Here is a 19,500-nt window from a genome sequence, read left to right on the forward strand (position 1 = left end):
CCTGGGTTTGATTGCAGTCAAGGGCATATGCCTGGGTTGCAGGCTTGATCACCAGTAGGGGAGGAGGCAGCCAATCAATGATTCTCTCTCTTATCATTGATGTTTCTATCTCTCTCTCCCCCTGCCCTTCTCTCTGATATTAATAAAAAAATATTTTAAAAAAAGAAGTGTGAAATATAGGCTCCCCTTTGGGGAGCATGCCTATGCCTTTCTGCCCTCTCTGCTGTGCATCTCCTAAACGCTATGATCCCCAGGAGACTGGCAACCAGGGGAGCAGTGTTGGGGGCAGCTCGTTTCAAGCTAACCCCCTGAGCCTGTCTCAAGGCCCCCTTTTCTCTTACTCTTCAGTGAGCCAGTAGCAGCCCCACCTTGGCTCACTTGTCACTGACATTTCTCAGTGAGCCAAAGCAGTGCCTCTTAGCCTCCCTCCTGCTGCTTCTATCCTAAGCCCTCCCTGGTTTCACTGCCTGGTTTTAATACATGTGCTCTCAGTGTGAAATGTAACACAACTTTCCAAAGACTGTCAATGACTTAACTGTGTTTTGCCCTTGGCCAGGGGCAATGCACAAACATTTGGGGTAAAGTATTGGATATGCGACCCACAGAGCCACCGTGGAGTCCTGGTGAGGGTGGGTTGTGCAGCTCTGAGCTCCTTCAGGTCCCTCTACTGCCTTTTGTGGCAATACAGTGGGATCCTTCCTTACAGGTTCTTGACCTCAAGGCCTTGTAAACTTAGCTATGAATTTGATCCAGACAGTGTTCTGTTTCTTGACATGGATGTTCCCTTCAAAATAATTCATTAAACTTCAAATCTATGGTTTAAGCACTTACCCATACTGAGGAAATATTCACCATGAAAGAAATGACCAGCATCATCACTGGGCCTGTCTTCCTCAGGATTTGGGGGTTGCAAAAAGTGCTTTTGACTTGGTAGGAAGAAGAGTTCCAAGCTTGACTCTTCCTGCCAGAATTGCCCATATTTCAGCAGTGACCTGGGCTGGTTTCCTAGGTATTTATTTCACCTCTACACGTGTGTCAGGGAAGCCACCACAGGTTAAGTTCAGGGGGAACTTTTGTGTGTGTGTGGTGATAACATTAAGATTTACTTTCTTAGCAACTTTCAAGCACACAATACAGTGTTGTTAACCATAGTCACCATGCTATACTTAGATCCCCATTATGTATTCATCTTATAACTGGAAGTGTGTACTCTTTGACCAACATTTCCCCATCTCCCCATACCCTGACAACCACCATTCTGCTTGGTTTCTATGAGTTTGTTTAACTTCAACCTAATCTACAAGGCTCTCTGCTCTGACTCATGCTCTCCTCTCTAGCATCATAGCTCACTGAAGCCAGCTCTTCTTATATCTTATGCTCACATAACAATGACGTACTGAGTCCTTCTAATGTTCCCTAGCACTGTGCCTGACTCACATGGCTCCCCTTTGAGGGACTGCACAACCTTTACTTCCTGATGAATACCAGCACATTCTCTAGGCTGACTTCAGGCCTCTTCTCCTCCACTGACCAGCATCCTGACACCCTGTTGTCCCATCCGATTTTCAGTCCCACCCTTCTTTATAAACCTGTTTTACTCCACAGTGACTTTCCCCATAGCACCTACAAGCTTCATTGCATTTACTTGTGTCAACTGAAGGTCACTGCTGCCAATTCAGTGCTATAGGAACCCCAATTTCCATGTGGTGAAGGAAGAGATGCTTTATTCGTGCAAACAGTTCAATTGTGAAACAGCTCCAGCGCGGCTGTGGCTGTGAGGTGGCTCCAGAGAAGACCAGTGTTATGGCGCAGGTGTTACCGCTCTGGTGTTAGTTTCAGCCCAGTCAGACGGCTCTGCTCCTGTGCTGCAGCTCAGCCAATATTGCAGCTCTAGTCAGGCAACAGTCTTCCACAGAAAACTGAAAGTGTGCTCTCTCAAGGAATATTGTGCACCTGTGACTGTAGTCCATGCAGAAAATTTGGAGTCTACTGGAAAACCATGGGAATGACTTCAGGCTTACGTAGGCCCAGTGTGGCTCCATGAGGAGTAGATGGAGGCACCCAGCACCCATTCATATGGCAAATATTCTGCTCGTTTACTGCCTACTTGGACCACTACAAGCAGTGCTCCATTCTCTGGCAGTACATCACCACCGCCCAGTCCAAGTGGTGAGCAACTAACAGTTTTGTACAACTTCATCTTCAAGACCCTGACTACCCACCCCCAGGACATCACGGTGGTCCACTTCATTGATGTGCTGCTACTTATCCCGGAGAATTGGAAGGGGCAAGAATCCAGGTGTCTTGGTAAAACATCAATGCTTAGTTGGGGAGATAAATCCTGGGGGGAAAGTGCCTACCCAGCAAAGTTCCTGGGGGTAAAGAAAAAAATATCAGATTTTTTTTTTTTTTGACTACAGGTGGATAAAAGCGAAGCTTGGTTTAGAGGTGGCTCTGCACGACACACTGGTATCAGCAGTGAACGTCAAGGCGTTACAGCCCCATGCAGGATACTAAACGGCAGTGAGGGGAAAGCAGCGCAAAGGCAGAACTTCAAGAACGTATCACACCGTCTCCTCTACTGAAAGACAGACGACTTGGGTCTACAGCCTGAAGCAGAGGGCAAGGGGCTTGGGAAGAATGAAACTGGACTTCCTAACACAGGCCCAGGGGTCCATGTGAAAGCTCACCAAGGCTTCCACTGCTGGGGACCAGACGGTCTGTCCACTCCTCACAATCAAGTCCAAGGCTGTGGGCACAGTTGCCAATCCACGGCCCACATGTGTGTCCATCAGCTCACCCCAGAAGTTATGTTGAGCATCTGAAAGGACTCCACTGTGCTGTGCCCAGGTTTGGTACCAGGGAAAAGGGCTATCACCAGCCTGAGGAAGGAGACCATTGCTCTGAGGCGTGCAAAGCTGATGGAGGCGGGGTGCAAGGCACAATAACCACTGGCTCTAAGCTTATACCTGTTACCTGCATCCTCACCTGAATGTGTGTGGGGGGTGCCCATGTTTTCTAAAAGGTTTTCATTTCTTGGGTGTTCCCAGACCCTCTCTACAATGTTGGAGTTCAGGAAAAGAAGCTGGGATTCTGTCCTCCCGTGGTGTCTGGGCAAGTTCAAGTGAACGGTGGCAAAAGGGCTGCAGCTCTGGCTCGGAGAAACAGCTCTTCAACCTCAGCCCAGATGTTGCCCGAGAGCTTGTATGAACAGGGGCAATGGATCTCTATGTTCACTTATTCAGTCTTGTGAACTTTAACCACAAGTATTCCTGGGTTTGATTCCAAGTACCCTCAAGGTTTGATCCAGGTGCTTGACAAATTACACCGACCTTGTAAAGCCTGGATTGTGGGCTCAGTCCCTAGTAAAGGGCATGCAGGAGGCAGCTGATCAATGATTCACTCTCATCATTGATGTTTCTCTCTCTCCTCCTGAAATCAATAAAAAAGTATTTTTATATATATTTTTAAAAAGCCATATTAACAAATATTTTAGACTTTGCAAGTCACATATGGTCCCTGTTGCTACTAATCATCTCTGCCATTGTAGCATCCAAGTAGTCAATGAATGGGTGTGGCTGTATTCAAACAAACCTTTATTTACAAAAACAGGTAGTAGACCAGATTTGCCAACCCCTGACCACCCTCGATGATACTCAGGAGATGACCTCACGCCTATGGTCCAGTCTGCCCCTCTGTAAGATGGAAACCTTAGGGTCTGGTGCCGTGCTGGCAGTTGTACATGGGGCAGAAAAGGGCACTGGTCAAGTGGTAGATGCAGAGGCCAAAACAAGAGGGCCACAATGGAATAGGTTGAGCTTCCTTCTTCAGAAGAAACACCTCTGTTTTATCCCAGGTCATACCCGTATCCACACACAGTCCCTGGGCAGGCACTGTCCTTACTGGGCCCTTAGCTGCCCTTGTGCTGTGGCCTGACCACCTGTCCCTCTTTGGTGATGGCCCAGTTGTAGCTCTTTGGGGAGTCCAACGCTGCTTCTATCCGAGCATCCAGGTTCTCTCGGGTGATGAAGGTTTTTGCATCCTCCTATTGAGAGAGAAGGCGGCTGACTGGGAGCCCCCGGCACGGGCCAGCCTGCCCAGCCTGCCTGCTGGCCTTCAGCCCACTGACAGCTCCAGCTCTCCCCTGGGAAGGATGCCTGGAGCCCAGGTCCTCTTTGAGCGCCCCGCTGACGTGCGAGCAGCCTGGTCACCTTCCTCTTTCTTAACCATCCACTGGACAGCTCTGCCAGAACCACAGCACACCAGCTGTGACAATGTTACCTCTCGGTCCCTCTCAAACTCCTCCTTCTCCCTCCACCACTTTAATTCAGGCCTCATCCATTCTTGCTGGATCACTCCTGCCAACCCAGCCAAAATATTTACCCCTTCAGTGACATCACCCAAAGACGAACTCTGGACTTCAGGGGTCCCTCCCGCAGACACCAGCCTACCATCCACCAGCTACGTGGACACTTTCCAATGTCAGCGCTCACTCCAGGTCTCTGTGCCTGCCAGGCACGCTCCTTGCACTCCTCTCGCAAATCCTCACCTGCTCTCTCAAGACTGCCCTCTCCATTTGCACGCAGCCGGTGTCCCACCTCGCTGCACCCAGGACTCTGCCGGCCTCCCACGATGAGCTCCCGGTCTCCAGCCCCACCCCGTGGAGACGCGACCCACCTGCAGCTGCAGCACTTCCTGCTCCTTGAGCTGCACCCAGGCCTCTCTCTCTCGGGCCTTACGGGCCTGCTCCTCGGCCTGCAGCTGCTCCTGCTCCTGGGCCTCCTGCCGCAGCCTCGCTATCCTGGGAGGAACAAGAGGCCGAGGCTGAGCGGGCTGGGTTCCCGCGGGCCGGACAGGGGGCCCCGCCCCGCCCGCCCGTCTCACCGCAGCTCGTGCAGCCGCTGGTTCTCCGCCCGATTCCAGGCCATCAGCTCGCGGTGCTCAGTGGCGTCCTCCAGCGCCTTGCGCTCCGCCACGACCCCGGCCCGCGCCTCGTGCATCTTCCTCCGCACCTCGGACACGAACTGCAGCCTGGCAGAGACGCGCCCAAGGTCGGCACCCTCAGCCCGCCCGCCCCGACACTCCCGGCGGCCGCCTCCCTGTCCACCGTCTCACACACCTGAGGGCGCGCACGATCTGGCGGTACTGCCGGTAACGCTCCGTCACCACGAAGAACTCCGCAGGGTCCACCGCGGGCGGGGTCGCCACGCGTCCGATCTTGGACTTGGCGGGCGGGTCGTGGCGGGTCTTGCGTCCGCGCACGAGCAGCAGCAGCGGGGCCGGGGGCCCGCACTGGGGCCGCGCGCCCAGGTAGCTCAGAGGGCGCAGCATGACCGAGGCCGCCTCGCGTCCGGCGCGCCGCAGTGCATCACGGGGGCCCGGAAGCGGCCGCGGGGCACCATGGGGCGTGAAGTCCAAGGTCTGTCCTCCCTCTACAGTACCGAACCCGGGAGCCCGCTCCGACGGCACACGAGGCCCTGCCGAGGTCGGCCGTCGTCCCCCGCCACGGGCTCTGGCCGCGCCCTTCCTGCGGGGCCCGGTCACGTCCGTGCCCCTTCGCTTGCGGGCCGGGTCCGCGTCCCTCCAGAACCCACGCGGAGAAGGGGCTCAGTGTGAGTGGGAGAGGAAGAGGACGGAGGAGAATTCGAGGCAACAACTTCGGGGATCTCATAACTTTATTGGGCGGCAGTGCGCAGCGTTCGGGTCCAGTTTGTCGGGGAAGGGACGGTCATTCCAGCGGAAGCTCTGGTCAGCGGGCCCGGCCCGGCCCCCGCCCCCCTCCCGCCCCCACCCTTCTGACCTGGCTTCGCTGACAGGCTCCTAGCCTAGAGGACCCAGGGTGTCCTTCACCTCCTAAACAAACCTGGTAGGTAAAAACCTGAGCTCACACGGATTTAAATTAGGCGATAAGGTTTTGCCGTATAGGAATCTTATTACTTTCTCCTTTAGTTACCGTGCTGTCCTGGTGCACTTTTAAATACGATGTGCAAAATAGTAGTAATCCATCTCCACACACCTGTGTTCTGCTAGGGCTTCGGAGGACTCTGCAATCGCTACCATTTCTCGTGCCATGTCAGTGACTACCTGGTCCTCCAGGCCTTGCTACCTGTCAGTGTGAGGTCCCACCTCTCACCTCTTTCTGCTGGCCGGAGAACACAATGGTTTCCCTAGGAAACAAGCCTGGGGGACCCCACTGCAGTCACTGCCTTACTTATGGAGGTTTCTTAGTGCAGTACAATTATTTCCTACCCCATTAGTGACTTGCAATCTTTAAATTTAACATAAGTATCTTATAAATTGTTTAGAGTTCTGGGAAATAGAATAGCAGACAGCACCCTGCTTGTAAGAAGCAGGGGGCACTAACAGCTGGGGGTGCTGTGGTAGGGGTGTCTCAGTGCTGTCTACCCCATCTCCCACTCACATAGCCCCGTCCTTAGCCACTATGGCCCCTGGTGGCCAATGCCTGGGGCCTCTCACTCTACTTACCAGCAGTGTCTGCACCAGGTACTGCTTCGTATGGAGGGTCCCCTGGCCTGTGGTCCTGCCCTCCCAGGGCACACTTTCCACCTGGAGTGTGTGTGTGTGGGGAGAGCCAGGGCATTGCTTTGGAGGCTATGGCAGTCTGGTCTGGGCCGCTTGCTGCAGTGCCCAGAATCCTTCCTCAAAAGGTAGTCGAGGCTGCAAACTGCCCTCACTACCCCCAACCACAGGCTCAAGGTAGGCGAAGAGCCCTAGTCAGCACCTTCTTCCTCCCACTCAGGCTGGGGAGACCCGTCACCCACCTGGGGGCCTTGGGGCATGCTGGCAGTGCAGGGGTGAGCTGGAGGCTCACTTTCCTCCACTGTACCAGTCGTGGGACCAGTGCTGAGTCTTTGAGGGTCCTGGTTGGGTGGGCAGCAGCAGCAGCAGCAGCAAGAGGCCTAGCTTGGAGCTGGCCATGGCAGCGCTGCTCCTGATGGGGAACTCAAAAAGTTAAGTTCAGGGGGAACTTACTCCACATAGACTTTTTAGTTGTAGATATGTAGTTAATAGGCTTGGTAATTAATGCATGTAGAAAAGCGATTATTCCAGGGACTGGAATGTATGACTGGACCTGCTCTGACTTCAGGAGACCCACAAGCAATTTGACCTTTGTGCCCCAGGAGAGCTGTAAGTGACCAAGATGATATCTGAGCCACTGTGCTCCAGGAAGAGGTCAGCTGCCCAGGATGTAGATAAAGAATCAGCACAGGTCAGCAGATGAAGGGATGCTCAGGAAATCACCTGACTGCAGCTTTTTTCTGATTAAACCTTTTCCCTGAATTCCAAACCCCTTACCTACTTTCTCCTGAATTCCAAACCCTTTACCTACACTTAGTGTGGGTCAGCTCAGTTTTCTATTGCCTGGGGGGATGGGGGGGGGGGAAGGGGGGTTGGCGGTGGGGACGGGCAGGGCAGCAGAGGCCTGTTAATAATAACCAATTTTTGCAACTGAGCTGAACAGCAAATGAAAAGGCCTGGGTCAGGTTTGACATCATGGGGCCCAGTCACTGGGAGCGCAGGTACATCAAATCCTGTGGCAAAGATGGGGGAGGGAATGGCATAATGGGCATCATGGTAGGTCATGGGCACCTGGAATTCAGCCGCCCAGGCAGGAGGGCACACGTGATTTTCCAAATTGACTTATTTAGCAGGGACCTGAAATCAGTGTGTTCAGTTAAATTGTTTTGAGGGGAAAAAAAACAAATAAGCTTTGTTCCTAGATGCATGGGTTAACCAAGTAATTTTTAGAAAACATTTGCTTTGTAGTTTAGTAAATGACTGAATTTAATAAACAAGCTTAGTTTTTTTTGACTTGTATTTACAGAATGTTTATTTTAAAAGAGAAATGGGGATGGCTTTTTTTCTGTAATTTGTGGTTTTTGCTAAAAGATCCAAACCAGAACTAAGCTTCCCAGGTGAAACACCGGGCCCTTTCTGGCAACATACCTAGCTTTTCAGGAATGTTTGCTGTCCCCTTCCAGCCTATAAACTCTGGAATTCATCCTCCTATCCTCAGCAGGACACAGAAAGCCATTTGTTCACCATAAGTTCCTGCTAATTCTCTTCCTTGGGGAGAGGACATCATTCCAGTCTGGGAGCGCTTGTAGTCAGTGCGGCAAACAGAGGTTTAGAGCTCAGTGCTCAGGTGCTGTTGGAGCACAGCAAGGCACCACCCCCTGACCAAGGTGGTCTAGGGTGAAGGCAGAAAGGAGTTAGTTGGAGTTGTGGGAAACAGGGCAGCAGTGGGTGCTCCACTGTAAGGAACAAAATGGAGAAGGGTCAACACAGGAACTGCCAGGTGGGGGTGGAGGTGAAAGGGGTGCAGAGAATGCCCGAGGGCTGCAGGAAGCAGGAAATGTGGACCTGGAGCTCAGGAGGGGACTCAGGCTTGAGGAAGGGCTGAGGATGCACAGCACACAGACAGCAGGAATGCCTGACCTCTGAGGAGACAGTGGAGGAGTGGCTAGTGTGAAGGAGTCACTAACACCAAGGGGGAACTAGTAGGCAGATGGGGGGGTCCCTGGGGCTCAGTGCACAGGTCACCTTGGCGAGAACAGGTAAGGAAGGAAATGAAGTGGGACAGAGGCAGGAGTGGGAGTGCAGACTTTCTCAAGAAGTCTATCAGAGGGACAAGAATTTAAGCTGGAGGAAGCGATTTGGTGGGGGAAGTGATGAAAGAAACAGAAAACCTAGGAGAGAGCTGACTAGTTGACGTGAGGTCTCTGAGGGTGTGGCAGACCCCAGAGTTCTTGCTGTGTGGTGGCTGATGGACACCACTCTTCCCCTTTTGAGAAATCCTGGCTGATGGGTGGGTGCTGAATGAAGTAGTCACCCCTGCCCTTCCCACACAATCATGCTGTGTGAGCCCCAATACACTTTCCTTTTAGCCCAGACTAGTTCCTGTTGGGTTTATGTCTCTTGAAATCATGTGAATCCTGCTTGAAGACATCTGTTAACCAGGTGATATTTACAATATTGGCCCAGCCACTGGTCAAATCAGTATGGACTCCAGCAGAAAACTATCGGGCCAAAATAGTGTGCAGCTGCTCAGTACCAGCCCTGGTAACAGTTGAGCAGCCTGCTGGGAGGAGGGGAGGTAGGGCCTGTCGAGGGCTCTTCTGCTCATTCCGGCACAGCCTACTGACCCAAAGCCTGCCCTCCTCCATCTGCCTGGACTTGGTCACAGAAACACCAAAAAGTAGCTTGTTCGAGGAGCCAGGGTCTTTTCCCCAAACACAGCTCCTCTCATCAGAAATTCGTCAGATTCTGTCATTGCTTAATTTATCCAGGCTTCTTTTAAAACTACTGAAATCAGAGTTTATTGCCCCATGGAGTTTCTTAGTTCGTACAGAAGGGACTGAGTGCCTCCACTGACACATACTCACCTCCTGCAAGCTTCCAGAGGTGGTCTGTTGTGTCCCTTTAGACATCCTCAACGTGGTACAAAACTTGGCTCCTGTCTTGGAGCCGTGGTGTCCTTGCTTGCTTGGATTCCGAGGTCCTCTGTAATGTGACTCCACCTGACCTTTCCTCCTCTCACTCATCTGAATATCCAGCATCCCTTGGGTCCAGTTCAAGTCCCACCTCCAAGAAGCACAGCAGCACTGATATCTCAAGTGTGCCTTCATGGGCCAGGCTAGGGTGTCACCTCTCAGTCCTGAGCCTGAGAAGGCCCAGGGCCTGGCCCTGCTCCTCAAGAAATGCCCTACAGGCCAGGCCAGGCTGCAGGCCTCTCTCAGTCCTGCACTGACAGCCATGACAAACAGTTTATTCTCTTGTTCCCATGATGAGCTGCTTGTGAGGATAGGAGGCAGTGGACAGGCCCCCTCTCCCAGCTGTGCTCCCAAAGACTACATTTCCCAGCCTCCCTGTAGCTAGGTGTGGCCTAATGACTAGGTTTTAACCAATGGGATATGTATGAGAATGCAAAGTGCAAATTTTGCTTCATGTCCTTAAAAATGAAGTTGCTTGCTTTCCACTGTTTTTGGTTCTCCATGGGAAAAGACAGTGATCCAGCTCCAACCATAAAGAAAAGAATAACACCCTAAAGGACACTGGAACCACGAGATGGGAGGATACTGAGCCTCTGGACTGGGCAGACAATTACATGAGAAATAAATGAACATCCACCTTATTTGAGACACAAAAGTTAAACACTATTGCCTAATATTCAGCTCAAAATCAAGTTGGAATCTAAGACTCCCACCATCCAGAATCTGAGGCACTTCCGCAAAAAAGTCCTGGAAATGAGGACAGATTTGAAAGAAAATTGAAGCTATTTACACAGTAAGTGTGAGAATAAAGACTTATTCTGGACGGAGTGACACAATCCAGGTAGTTTTGTAACAAAGCACCAGAGAGGTCAGACTGGCCTTAGCCCAGAGCCACTTCCTCTCTCCTCAATGCCCTTGGCTATCTTCCCAGAGTGCCAGGCTGGCTGGGACCACTGCACCAAAGATGGGCTGGGAAGGGAAGGCGGGTCCTTGGCATGTAGCCAAGCGCTGGAGGGGCTGCACTTATTGGAAAGGAGGAGTCAGGAGGACTGGCCTCTCGGGGGCCAGTTGAGACAAAACAGTACCAGCAGGGTCAGGAGTGGCCCAGGAGAGCCCCAGCTCTGGTATGGCTGCCCCACCCCAGACAAAGGGAGAGACGTTTCCTCAGGGAGGCAAAGCTTTTATTACCTGATAATCCCTAGTGTGGTGACAGAGGTACCACTCTGGTTCCCTTACTCCCATGATGGATGTGGGTGGTGGGAGAAGAGGCTGCGTAGAGGGGGAGGGGAGGGATTACTTACAGAGCAGGGAGGGAATAGTGGCCTGACAGGGCCCTGGGACAACCAATTTCCTCAAGAGCTCTGAGAGCTTTGTGCTTTTGTCTTAGTTGATGCCAAGCTACCTGGAAAGGGTTTCGTGTTTCTTCTTTAGGAAAAGATGTGTAAAATACAGAACAATTCAGCCCAACTTCCAGGAAGAGAATTTCACAATATCAGTCCAAACATCACACTATTTAATTCCCCAATAAAACATTGGAAAAAGGAATATCAGTGCTATCACATTTACATATAAAATCTCCACCTAATAAGTAATAGAAGCCTATGTACCAATTTCTAAAACAGTTATAAGATATATACACAATTTTGGGTATATTAACAAACAGAATATTACAAAATATTAAAGGCAATGCTCCTGTCCACGGTCTCATCACCTTACTTGAAGTTGGCATAATCTGAGAATGCATCGATATATTCCTGCACCACCTTGTAGCAGAACTCGTACTGTTCCTGGAGAGCGAAAGGAGGGGGAAGCCAGGGTTACTGATGAGAACATACACGGGGTTCCTGCCTGAGTACTGACAGCATCCCCTTCTGGGTGAGGGCAGCTCATCTACAGATGGAGGCGACCAGAGAAGAAGTGGTCAGATGTGTGCTGGTTTGGTAGAGCTGGTGGGGAGATGGCTGTGTGGCCCACACCTCACTATGCCTGTCAGGCTCGAGGCACCTCATTAACTCCCAAATATCTTAAAATTTACTTTCCCCATACTCAGTGGTTACTGGTCAGACTGTCAGGAGCCAGACCTCTTCGCAGGGAGCCTGAGCAGAAGAGAGGAGGCACTCCTGAGTCTTCCCTTCCCCAGACTCATGGAGAAGTGTGACAAGCCCATGGGGTGCCCTGCCCAGGCCAGGCAGGGGTGCACCAGGAAGAGAGTTACTGGTGACAGGGCTATCTGCTTTCACTGCCTCCCAAGGCTCATTCTGTCTGGGGCGCCCTGGGGAAGGGAAGAACAGGTCTGCAATTACATAGGCTCTGACAACTAGGAAGAGCCCCGCCCTGAGCTGCCCTGACGAAGAAGGGCTACAGGTGGTGTGGACACACGGGGCAGCATACCAGTGTCTGGACCATGTGTGGCCTCTGCAGCCGCAGGCTCTTGACGGTTTGGAAGACATCCAAAATCCCCTCCGCTTTCACCCGTTCCAGGACTGTGCTTAGGGCACAGAAGGTCCCTGTCCGTCCTGCCCCCGCACTGTAATAGAGGAGACAAACAATACACCAACCCTCTGGGCTGACAAGGTGAGTGAAGGTGGCAGTGAGTGGATAAAGGCTGAAGTTGGTGCTGGGGGTGGAGCAGGAGGCCCGTCTGCTCCTCACCACATAAGCTCACACAGCTCTGGGGAGGCAGGTGCACCCCTGCTGCCCTCCCTGCACCACCTACTTTGCCTGGTGAGGGACTAGCCTATGGGACAGCACTGAGCCTTTGGTGTCTACCTACAAACAAGCCTGGACTGCCCTGACCTGCTGCTCACTCATGTTAGAGTTCTCATCCTCTCTTTCCCCTGACACACCTGCCTCTCTGCACTGGTATGTGTGTGCTGATTCTTTTCCACGCCTCTCATTTTCTTCCTAAATCCTAGGAATCCAAATTCTCGCCACGACACTGTCCACCCTGTTTAAAGTTACCAGCTGATTCACTCACCAGACCCTACTGAGTGCCTGCTGTGTGGTAGGGACTATGGTGGGCAGCAGTATCCCCAGGTGGTAAGATACACAGCACAGGAAGGAAAAAGAGAAACAAGAGTTCTAGGAAGGGTGGGGAGAGCTGGGGAAAGGGTGGAAACAGGAAAAGCAGTGAGGCCAGTATAATTACTGGGAAAAGGGGATGTGGCTTGGATAGAGAGGTCCTGGTGGAGGGAGTGAGAACACTTGGTTCTGAAATTATTTTGCATGTAGAGCAAGGTAGAGCATTCGATGAACATGTGTGAGAAAAAAAGAACAGGAAGACTTTAAGGCATCTCACTTGAGTCGAGTGGTGACTGAAATGCCACTTGCTGATTTGGAGAAGGTTATGGCAACAGTAGGCTTTGAAAGAAGTATCAGTTCTGAATGAAACCCTTTAAACTGAAATGCTCAAGTGGAACTGCTGAGGTTAAGATATATGAATATGAAATTTAGGGGAGAGGTTGAAATGGTGATAAAGATTTGGGTGCTGCCCTAGCCTGTTTGGCTCAGTGGATAGGGCGTCCGCCTGCGGACTGAAGGGTCCTGGGTTTGATTCCAGTGAAGGACATGTGCTTGGGTTGTGGGCTCAATCCCCAGTGTGGGGTATTTCTTTCTCATCATTGATGTTTCTATCTCTCTCTCCCTTTCTCTTCCTCTCTGAAGTCATATGTGTGTGTGTGTGTGTGTGTGTGTGTGCATATATATGTAAAGATTTGGGTGCTGCCCTAGCCCGTTTGGCTCGGGATAGATTGCTGGCCTGTGGACTGAAGGATCCCAGGTTCGGTTCTAATCAAGGGCACATACCCCTAATCAAATTGCAGGCTCCCCACCCTGGTCAGGGGCATTTGGGAGGCAACCAATTGATGTGTCCCTGACTCTCCCTCTTCCTTCCACTCTCACTAAAAATCAATGGAAAAAATATTGAGTGAAGATTAAAAAAAAAGAAGATTTGGATGCTGGTATCAAAGCCAGGAGACTCAGACGGGCTCACCTAGGGGAGTGACTGTTAGCTGACATAGAAAGGTCCAAGGACTAGGCCCCAGACCACAGATGGAGAGGAATGGGCAAAGGTGACAGAGAAGAAACAGCTGATGACGACAAAAACTGAACAGGAGGGCTGCAGGAGAGAAGCTATGCTGAAAGCATTCCATAGAGACGTGAGCGATCAACTGTCCAATACAGTGGGGCCTTGACTTACGAGTGTCCTGACTAAGGAGTTTTTTGAGATACCAGCTGCCTCTCCGCCAATTTTTTGCTTTGAGTTGACAGAGTAATTTGAGCTAACGAGCTCCTTAACGAGCTTGGTCTCAGAACGAATTAAACTCGTAAGTCAAGGCCCCACTGTATTGATGAAGGTGAAGGATAATGAGACTGTGACCTGGGAAAGGTCACAGGTGCCCCTCCCAGGGGCAGCTACAATGGAGTGTGAGTGTGTGTGTGTGTGTAATTGGAATGGAATCAAGAGAGAAAGGGAGAAGACTAATTGGAGAGTAAGTATGAACAAATCTTTTAAGAACCATTAATATTAAGGAAAACAGAGAAATAGAGGGGTAGCTGGGGGAGAATTGGAGGTAGAGTTTTTTAAAAAAATATTAAGATGGGAGAAATTATAGCACATTTGTATGAAGATGTAGTTATGTAGGTAGTTATTTGAGAAGATCATGTAGCATAGTGAAGTCATGTCCCTGAGAAGGTAAAAGGGGACAGAACTGGTATCTAAGTGGAGGGTCAGGGTGTAGACAAGCTCTAGTGTGGCCTGTCTGGTGTTCATGCCCTCGTGTGATCCCACTCCCTTGAGTGTGGGAGGGACCTGTGATATGCTACTAACCAACAGAAAGAGCAAGAGTGATAGCATGTATACAATTACATATACATGATTATGTTACATGAGATCCTAATGCCTGTTTTGCAAGATGTTCTCTCCTTCGCTGGCTTAGAAGAAACAAGCACCCATACTGAGGTCCATGTTGCAAGAAACTTCAAACAAGAGGCTTCCAGTCCAGCACCTACAAGGAACTGAATGCTACCAACAACCAAGCGCGCTTGGAGGCGGATCCTTCCCTGTCTGAGCCTCGGGTGGGTCCACAGCCCTGGCCAGCACCTTGGTTGTAACCTTGTGAGACCCTGAAGTACAAGACTCAGCTGAGACATGTCAGAATCCTGATCACAGAGACTGAGAGATAACTGTGTGTTGTTCTCAGATGTTAAGTTTGTGGTAATATTACACAACAAGAGATGATTAACATAGCTGCCTTCAGAGAGGTCAGACAACTCATCCACTGAACAGGAGGGCTGCAGGGTCCACAGCACCAGCACAGGCAGATGGTGAGCTGTGGTGGTGGGAGTATGTAGAAGTTCTCTCTGATTGCTTCTCTTTTCTTAGATAGAAAACACAGTCACCTTTTAAATATGAGGATGGGAGAGGTGCTGGAGGTTTGAGGTTTGAAAGGAGGCATGAAATAATCATCTGGGAAAAAGGCTGGCAAGTTTTTCTATAAAGGACCAGATAGAAATATTTTAGGTTTTGCTGGGAAGAGATAAAACTGAGTAATAACTGGGCAGTTGTAACTTATTGTGTGCTGAGCAGCACTGTGCGATGAGGAGGGCTCCACTAAGACCTCAGATCTACCACTGGAGCATGAGAGTTGCCACGACCAATACAAACACATGAGCATAGTTGTGTTCAATAAACCTTGAATTTTATGTAATTTTCATGCCATGAAATAGTCTTTTGATTTTTAAAAAACCACTTAAAAATATAAAAACAGTTCTTAGCTTGCAGGCTCACACAAAACCAGGTGGCTGGATTTGGTGATGGGCCCTACTTGCCTAGCTCTGGTCTAGGAGACTGGGAGATGCACAGGACTGCAGGGCAGCACTAAGGGCCAACCACGAGGTCAGGGGTCAGAAATGTAAAATGAGGCCCATAACACAGTGCTTTTCTTCGGCCACATTCAGCTGCATGGTGCAGGTACCGTAGCTAGAGAATCCGGGATGTCCTAAGAGAGGGTGACCAAGGGTGAAGAGCACGGGGGATAAAAAGCATGGGCAGGAAGTCTCTAGGCCACTGAATCCTTTTACTTTTGCCGGTCCAGTGGGCAAGAGCCATGTGTCATTGTTTTCATTCCCATTTCTCATATTCTGAGGAAGGTCTAGCATCATTCCATGTTTACTATTTGTATTAGTTAATGTACTTTGCCTTTTTCCTCTTCACCTTTTAAAATGATTTATTTTTGTACAGATATTAATTAGCATAGCTCAAATTTCAAAAAGGTCCAAAACTCTCCTTCCTACTTCATTTCTCTGCCCTTCAAATTACCTCCTGGGAAACAAGCAATGTCATCAGGTCCTTGTGTGTCCTTGCAGAGGTATTTTATGCTTAAACCAACATAAACATATACATATTCTCTTCCTGTCTCCCACTACTTTTCTCACCAAAAATAAATCTAGAGGATTATTCCATACCAGTCTATAAACAGATTCCTCATCAATTTTTTACAGCTCTGTAGTATGAGACATATCAGAGCTTACTGAATCAGTCCCCATTAATATATGTTTATATTATTTATAATATTTTACTATTAGAAGCAGTGGTTCAATCCTTGTAATTATTTCATTTTGGCCACTTGAAGAACATTTACTGGATACATTCCTAGAAGTTCCTTTGCTCCTTTATCTATTTTCAAACTAATTTGCAGGAATTTTTATTAAATTAACTTATTTTTTTCTTTTCTCTTTTTTGTTAATCCTCATGTGAGGCTGTTTTCAATTGCTTTTTGGAGAAAGTGGAAGGGAGGGGGAAACAGAGAGAAACATCGATTGGTTGCCTCCTGCACATGCCCTGACCAGGGCCAGGGATTGATCCTGCAACCTAGGTACGTACCCTTGAATGGAATTGAACCCTGGACCCTTCAGTCCAAGGGCAATGCTCTATTCCAGTGGTTCTCAACCTTCCTAATGCCGCGACCCTTTAATACAGTTCCTCATGTTGTGGTGACCCCCAATCATAAAATTATTTTCGTTGCTACTTCATAACTGTAATTTTGCTGTTATGAATCGTAATGTAAATATCTGATACACAGGATGTATTTTCATTGTTACAAATTGAACATAATTAAAGCATAGTGATTAATCACAAAAACAATATTTAATTATAAATGTGTTTTCCGATGGTCTTAGGCGACCCCTATGAAAGGGTCGTTCGACCCCCAAAGGGGTTGCGACCCACAGGTTGAGAACCGCTGCTCTATTCAAACTGGCTAGGGCTGTAGAAATTTTTAATATATTCTTCCTTCCCCTTTAAAATAGATATTTTTCCTAGTTACAAACTCATGGTAAATATTTTTTCTAAAATGTAATCGCGAACATGCTCCAAAGAAAATTCACCTTCCCCTCCCCGCAGCAAGGAGACCCTTTTTACCATCTTTCTTCTGTGACACCAATGATTACCAGTAACCCTGTCTCAAACCTGGGAGACACCCTGACTCCTCTTCTCTTTCACAACTATGTTCTTAGTTTTGTTCATTTTTCTCCAAACTGTCTTCAATAATTGCTTTTCTCATTCCTGTGTTTCACAAGGAGGCCAGGTTCCCCCGCACATAATGTGCGAAGTTCAAACACCAGGATGCTCTCCTATCATTTGGCCCAGTCCTAGGGTCATGGAACTTGATTGCCATGTGCTCACCAACAAACTGTTCTCATCCACCCATCCTCACTGTCTGATCCATGCTTATGATTGCCTCCAACTGGCCTGCTTCTCATCACTTTTTTTCTCTCCCCTCTGAGGGCTGGGGTAAGCGGTACCTGCAGTGCACGGTGATGGGGTGGTTCCCTGACTGCTGCTGCTGCTTCTGCACGGCTGCGATGATGTTGATCATGCCCTTCCCATCGCTGGGGATGCCCACTTCAGGCCAACCATGGAAGTGGAACTGCCGGATCTGCCTGCTCTTGTTCTCCTTTGGAGGAAGGGCCATCAGAGAAGTAGGGGCACCCAGGTTTCCCTGTGGGAGAAGCCTCATCCACCAGCCATCTTACCCTGGTGTTGGTGACCAGGAGGTCTCTGACGGTGTAGCTCTCACATTCCTCCTCCTTCTTCAGCTCCACTGTGATGTCTCCATAGGACACCAGTCCATCTGAGGGCCAGTATTGGGCACACTTCTCCTGGAAGGACAAATGAGAGTGTAAGGGGCTCAGAACACCATGTGTGGAAGAGGCAGGGCTGCCCCATGAACTGCCTGCCCTCTTCCCAGCACAGCTACCTGTTACCCAATACACTTCACCCCCAAAGTATTGAAAACTCAGAGGGTCATAATGTTACTTAACATTACTCCAGGACATCTATATTTAACAACTTATTTCCACTACCAGAGATAATCAATTAACCATTTGGTGTTACTTACTTATGGTGTACTTTGCAACACTGATGGAGTCCTAGAAAAACTTGACCATCACCCCATAGGGGCATCCAACACTCAGTGGCAGGGTGGAGGGTGAGGAGGAGTGAATATCTTTGTTCCAACTTCTCCCCTCCCTTTTTTTGTTTCCTTGGAATGTTCCCATATCTTATAGCTGTTTACATGCCAGACTGCTAATCCAGAAAAACCGAACCCAATTATATCACCCTTGCCTAGCCATGGTGCTTTACCACAGCCCAATCCACAATATGCCGTCATTCTTCTTTTTCTTTATTTCTTTCATCTGCAATGGTACCTTAAAGTTGCTAGCACTTGCATGTCTGTCCTTGCTAGTGAGAAGATGGTTTGCTGTCTGTTTTTTACTTTAAAGATTTTTTTATTGACTTTTAGAGAGAGGGGAAGGGGGGAAAGGAGGGAGGGAGGGAGGGAGAAGGAGAGGGAGAGAGAGAGAGAGGGGGAGAGGGAGAGAGGGAGAGAGGGAGAGAGGGAGAAAGGGGGAGAGAGAGAGAGAGAGAGAGAGAGAGAGAGAGAGAGAGAGAGAGAGAGAGAGAGAGATGGATGAGAGGGCAACATTGATTGACTGCCTCCTACATGCCCTCTACTGGGGATTAAGCCCGAAACCTTTCAGTGGACAGGACAATACCCAACCAACTGAGCCATACAGGCCAGGACTACCATCTGTTGTGTTTTTTTTTTATACCCAACTCAGTTCCCTCTACAGCTTCTTGTGGGCTGGTGCTGCTTCTCTTCATCTTTGTATTCCCAGCACTTTGCACAATGCCTGCCTATGCTAGGTCTCAGTAAGTATCTGATAAACGAATTTGTTCAATGTCTGTAGAACAACCCAAGGTATCTATATATATAAAAGCCTAATATGCAAAGTGCCCCCTCTCAGGAGTTCGACCGACCGGAAGTTCGATCACTCGCTATGATGTGTGCTGACCACCAACGGGCAGCACGGAATGAAGGAAGGCCCCAGCCAGCAGCAAGCAGCTGGGGAAGGGAGGCCCTGGCTGGCAGCTGCTAGGGACCCTATCTGTGCACAAATTTCATGCACTGGGCCTCTAATAAATACATAAATAAAACAAAATCCTGTTCATTTCTTTAGAGCATTTGGGGGAATATCTTAGATACTTCATTACTGGCAATTTAAAAATCCTTAATAACCCCTACCATCAGCCTGCGGACTGAAGGGTTCAATTCCAGTCAAGGGCACATAACTTGGTTGCAAGCTCCCGGCCCTGGTTGGAGGCATGTGGGAGGCAACCAATCAATGTGTCTCCCTCACATTGGTGCTTCTGTCTCTCCCTCTCCATTCCACCCTCTCTAAAAATCAATGGAAAAAATATCCTCGGGTGAGGATTTAAAAAAATCAATAAAAACACATTTTAAAAAAATCCTCAACCATAACTGTGTTCTATGTTCATTATAAAAGATTTGGGGATATTAAGCAGAAAAATAAATACCACTGATAGTTAAAGCTTTCTGACTCTCAAAGAAAAAAAGTCAATTTTAGTACACTTTCTTGCCTTTTATATTTGTGATCATTCACTACCCCCTTTATACATAAT

At 49.3% G+C, this 19,500-nt stretch overlaps 3 protein-coding genes and 1 long non-coding RNA gene across 14 annotated transcripts in view; 1 reads left to right on the top strand and 3 right to left on the bottom strand.

The window, feature by feature from the left end:
- Positions 1-3,579: 3,579 nt before the first annotated feature.
- MRPS26 (mitochondrial ribosomal protein S26) lies at positions 3,580-5,561 on the bottom strand. Its single transcript, XM_059705725.1, has 4 exons — positions 5,120-5,561; positions 4,885-5,031; positions 4,678-4,801; positions 3,580-4,045 (listed from the first exon to the last, which is right to left on the bottom strand). The coding sequence occupies exons 1-4, from the start codon at positions 5,329-5,331 to the stop codon at positions 3,911-3,913; spliced, it is 618 nt and encodes a 205-aa protein (XP_059561708.1). The 5' UTR covers positions 5,332-5,561; the 3' UTR covers positions 3,580-3,910.
- A 374-nt stretch (positions 5,562-5,935) lies between these two features.
- On the bottom strand, positions 5,936-10,854 carry LOC132240170 (progonadoliberin-2). The gene is given in 3 exon segments (XM_059707495.1): positions 5,936-6,559; positions 6,779-6,952; positions 9,408-10,854. Coding segments are annotated over 2 exon segments (303 nt in total). The 5' UTR covers positions 6,940-6,952; positions 9,408-10,854; the 3' UTR covers positions 5,936-6,417.
- A 153-nt stretch (positions 10,855-11,007) lies between these two features.
- PTPRA (protein tyrosine phosphatase receptor type A) overlaps positions 11,008-19,500 on the bottom strand; it is a 137,281-nt gene continuing 128,788 nt past the window's right edge. For all 10 annotated transcript variants that reach the window (XM_059705692.1, XM_059705690.1, XM_059705688.1 and 7 more), the window contains 4 exons: positions 17,550-17,675; positions 17,319-17,470; positions 11,907-12,042; positions 11,008-11,302 (listed from right to left, as the gene is read on the bottom strand). In XM_059705692.1, coding sequence (XP_059561675.1) covers positions 11,228-11,302; positions 11,907-12,042; positions 17,319-17,470; positions 17,550-17,675 — 489 coding nt within the window. In that variant the 3' untranslated portion in view covers positions 11,008-11,227. The remainder of the gene's footprint in view (positions 11,303-11,906; positions 12,043-17,318; positions 17,471-17,549; positions 17,676-19,500) is intronic.
- LOC132239425 (uncharacterized) lies at positions 11,994-19,455 on the top strand. 2 transcript variants are annotated; one of them, XR_009454046.1, is made up of 4 exons: positions 11,994-12,089; positions 14,429-14,591; positions 17,301-17,495; positions 18,825-19,455. It is a non-coding gene; the product is annotated as an uncharacterized LOC132239425 (long non-coding RNA). The 2 variants fall into 2 exon arrangements; XR_009454045.1 differs by lacking the exon at positions 11,994-12,089 and having other exon boundaries at positions 14,409-14,591; positions 18,825-19,445.

This window comes from Myotis daubentonii, chromosome 8, assembly GCF_963259705.1.
Source record: "Myotis daubentonii chromosome 8, mMyoDau2.1, whole genome shotgun sequence".
NCBI lineage: Eukaryota > Metazoa > Chordata > Mammalia > Chiroptera > Vespertilionidae > Myotis > Myotis daubentonii.

Coding starts and splice junctions, on each gene's coding strand:
- MRPS26 (XM_059705725.1), bottom strand. CDS start 5,331: ATGCTGCGCCCTCTGAGCTACCTGGGCGCGCGGCCCCAGTGCGGGCCC. Junction 4,802..4,884: donor CAGCGGCTGCACGAGCTGCG/GTGAGACGGGCG, acceptor TGTTCCTCCCAG/GATAGCGAGGCTGCGGCAGG. Junction 4,046..4,677: donor AGGAAGTGCTGCAGCTGCAG/GTGGGTCGCGTC, acceptor CTCTCTCAATAG/GAGGATGCAAAAACCTTCAT.